Source organism: Amphiura filiformis, chromosome 11 (assembly GCF_039555335.1).
Source record: "Amphiura filiformis chromosome 11, Afil_fr2py, whole genome shotgun sequence".
NCBI classification, from domain to species: Eukaryota; Metazoa; Echinodermata; class Ophiuroidea; order Amphilepidida; family Amphiuridae; genus Amphiura; species Amphiura filiformis.
This window is the reverse complement of record NC_092638.1, coordinates 63715540-63718661: the sequence shown is the minus strand read 5'-3', so window position 1 is coordinate 63718661 and position 3122 is coordinate 63715540. Positions and strand designations below refer to the sequence as shown.

Genomic DNA, 3122 nt, shown 5'->3' with positions numbered 1-3122 from the left:
CCTACATTACGTCGCCCAGATGTCAGCTCGCCGTACAGGATGACCTTTGGCAGACGGTGGTCTTCCATTCTATACACATGTCCTGCTCAACGTAATTGTGTCTTCAGTAACATGGTCTCAGTGCTAGGGATGTCTGCTTGCTCGAGGACTTCGACGTTGGTAATGAAGTCGCTCCAGTGGATGCCAAGGATACGACGGAGGCATCTCTGATGAAAGCGTTCAAGGATTCGTAGATGCTTGCGGTATGTTACCCATGACTCAGAGCCGTACAGGAGGGTGGTCAGAACCACAGCTTTGTATACACTGATTGTGGTGGCTTTCTTCAGGTGCTTGTTGTTCCACACTCGTTTGTACAGTCTGCCAAAGGCGCTGTTTGCTTTGGCCAATCTGCTGTCAATCTCTTTATCCAGCTTGGCATCAGAGGAAATAGTAGATCCCAGGTAGGTGAATTGGTGTACTGATTTTAGTTCTGTCTTGTCGATGAAGATGTGGGGAGGTTTGTACACATCGTGGGGTGCTGGCTAGTGAAGCACTTCAGTCTTCTTCAGGCTGACTTCAAGTCCAAAGAGTTTTGTGGCCTCTGCAAAACAGGATGTGATGCACTGCATGGAACTTTCTGTGTGGGCAACAAGAGCGGCATTATCAGCAAACAACAACTCCCGAACTAGCAGATCCATTGTCTTGGTACGGGCCTGTAGGCACCTCAGGTTAAACAGGCTACCATCAGTTCGGTAACGAATGTAAATACCGTCATCATCATCAAGATCAACAGTGGCCTGATGGAGCATCATGCTGAAGAAGATACTGAATTGAGTTGGCGCAAGAACACAGCCCTGCTTCACCCCATTGGTAATGGGGAAGGGGTCTGTGAGGTCGTTATTCAGACTAACCTGACCAAGCTGGTTTTCATGGAGCTGGATGATCATGTTGAGGAACTTTGGGGGACAGCCTAGGCGTTCCATGATTAGCCAAAGTCCTTTCCTGCTCACAGTATCAAACGCCTTGGTCAGATCCACAAAAGTGACAAAAAGTCCTTTGTTTTGTTCACGACACTTCTCCTGGAGCTGGCGAAGAGCAAACACCATGTCAGTAGTTCCTCTGTTGGATTTAAAACCGCATTGGCTTTCTGGGAGGTGCTCCTCTGCAATGGTGGTTACCAGTCTATTCAAGAGGATCCGTGAAAGAACTTTTCCAGCGATGGAGAGCAGGGTAATCCCCCTATAATTGGAGCAGTCAGACTTTTCCCCTTTGTTCTTGTACAAGGTGATAATAACTGCATCTCTTTAGGTCTTAGGGAAGCTTGCCTTGATTCCAACAGCAAGAGAAGAGTTCATGCAATTTGGTGTGCAGTGTCGGTCCTCCGTGCTTCCATATTTCTGTGGGTATGCCATCAACTCCTCCTGCCTTTCCAATCTTCATCTGCTCATTTGCTTTACAGGTCTCTTGCAGTGTAGGAACTTCATCAAGCTCTGTTTTCATTGCCTGCTGAGGAATGCGGTTGAGTGCAGTGTCTTGTACTATACGGTTGGCACTGAAGAGGGATTGGAAGTGTTCTGACCATCTGTTCAAAATAGAGGCCTTATCCGTGAGGAGTGTCTCTCCATCAGTACTGCGCAATGGGCTCTGAACTTGATAGGTTGGGCCATAAACAGACTTCAAGGCTGCATAGAATCCACCATAGAGTTTTCTGTGCCAGGTCTGTCCACCACTTGTTTTGGCTCACACGAAGCTCGCGCTGGAGAATGCAACAAGCAGTTCTGAAGGCAGCTTTCTTTTCTGGACAAAGAGGCTGGGCCAGGTGGGCCTGAAGTGCTGATCTCTTCTTAGCCATGAGAGTTTGGATCTCAGCATTGTTTTCGTCAAACCAGTCAAGATTTTTCTTGGAGGTGTAACCCAGGACTTCTTCAGACGACTGCTGGATGGTGGTTTTCAACTGCTCCCAGAACACTTCTGGTGAACTGTCTATGGAGTAACTTGAGCCTTCGATGCGAGTCTGGAGATTTGCCTGAAAGCTAGCTTTTATTTCTGATGACTGTAAGCTACCAACACTGATCTTTCTCTTAGGGGGGCCTCCTTTCCTTGGCTTTGGTTTAAACTGGAGGTTCAGTTTGCAGCGGACAAGGCGATGGTCAGTATGGCATTCTGCACTGGGCATCACTCTGGTGTGTAAAACATCTTTAAGGTCACTTTGGCGTGTAATTATGTAATCTATCAGGTGCCAATGTTTGGACCGAGGGAGCATCCACGTTGTTTTTAGGCTGTCCTTCTGCTGAAAGATAGTATTGGTGATGACAAGTTGCTGCTCAGCACAAGGCTCCAGGAGTAAACGACCATTGTCATTACAGTTTCCGATGCCATGCTTTCCAAGTGCTCCTTTCCAGGTGTCTGAGTCTCGACCTACTCTGGCATTGAAATCCCCAAGGATAAAGATCTTGTCTTCTGTTGGAATGCTTTGCAAGAAGCTGCGGAGATCAGAGTAGAACTTTCCTTTGTCTGCTGGTTCTGCCTGTAGAGTTGGAGCGTATATACTGAAGAGTGTAACAAACTGCTTGTTTTGCAGAGGGATACGCAGGGACATGATGCGGTCAGAGTGATCGGTGGGCAGGTGTTCAAGTCTGGATGCGATGGAGTCTCTGACCATGAAACTAACACCTGAGATGCGTCGATCCCCCTTGGACCAGTAGAGGGTGTATCCAGAGCCATGTTCTTTAAGGCTGCCTTCCTCCAAAAACGGACTTCACTGAGAGCTGCAATGTCTACATCCAACCTTTTGGAGTTCATGAGCAATGAGGGCAGAGCGTCGCTCAGGACGACCACTGTTTGTTTTGTCAAGCATGGTTCTGATGTTCCAACATGCGAGTTTGAGTTTTTTTTCACTATTAGAGGTGAGTGAGAAACACCATTTCTTCTTATTTGTTCGACCGCAATGAAGATGCCCGTTGGCCGCGGCTTGCCAACTGGGTTATAAGAAGACGAGCTTTGTTTAGGCCACCTTTTCTAGGCCCCTCTCCGTGTGGAGCAAGCAGCTCTATCCTAGAAAAGTCTGCTTGGTCGCTCAGGGTGCTGCCGGGTGATGCTGTTGTCTCCCGCGAGTACCCGGACCACGGAAGTAATAAAAAATT

At 47.9% G+C, this 3122-nt stretch overlaps 1 protein-coding gene across 1 annotated transcript; it reads right to left on the bottom strand.

Moving 5' to 3' along the window:
* Positions 1-1603: 1603 nt before the first annotated feature.
* On the bottom strand, positions 1604-2641 carry LOC140163847 (uncharacterized). The gene has a single exon (XM_072187162.1). The coding sequence runs from the start codon at positions 2639-2641 to the stop codon at positions 1604-1606; it is 1038 nt and encodes a 345-aa protein (XP_072043263.1).
* Between the last annotated feature and the right edge of the window lie 481 nt (positions 2642-3122).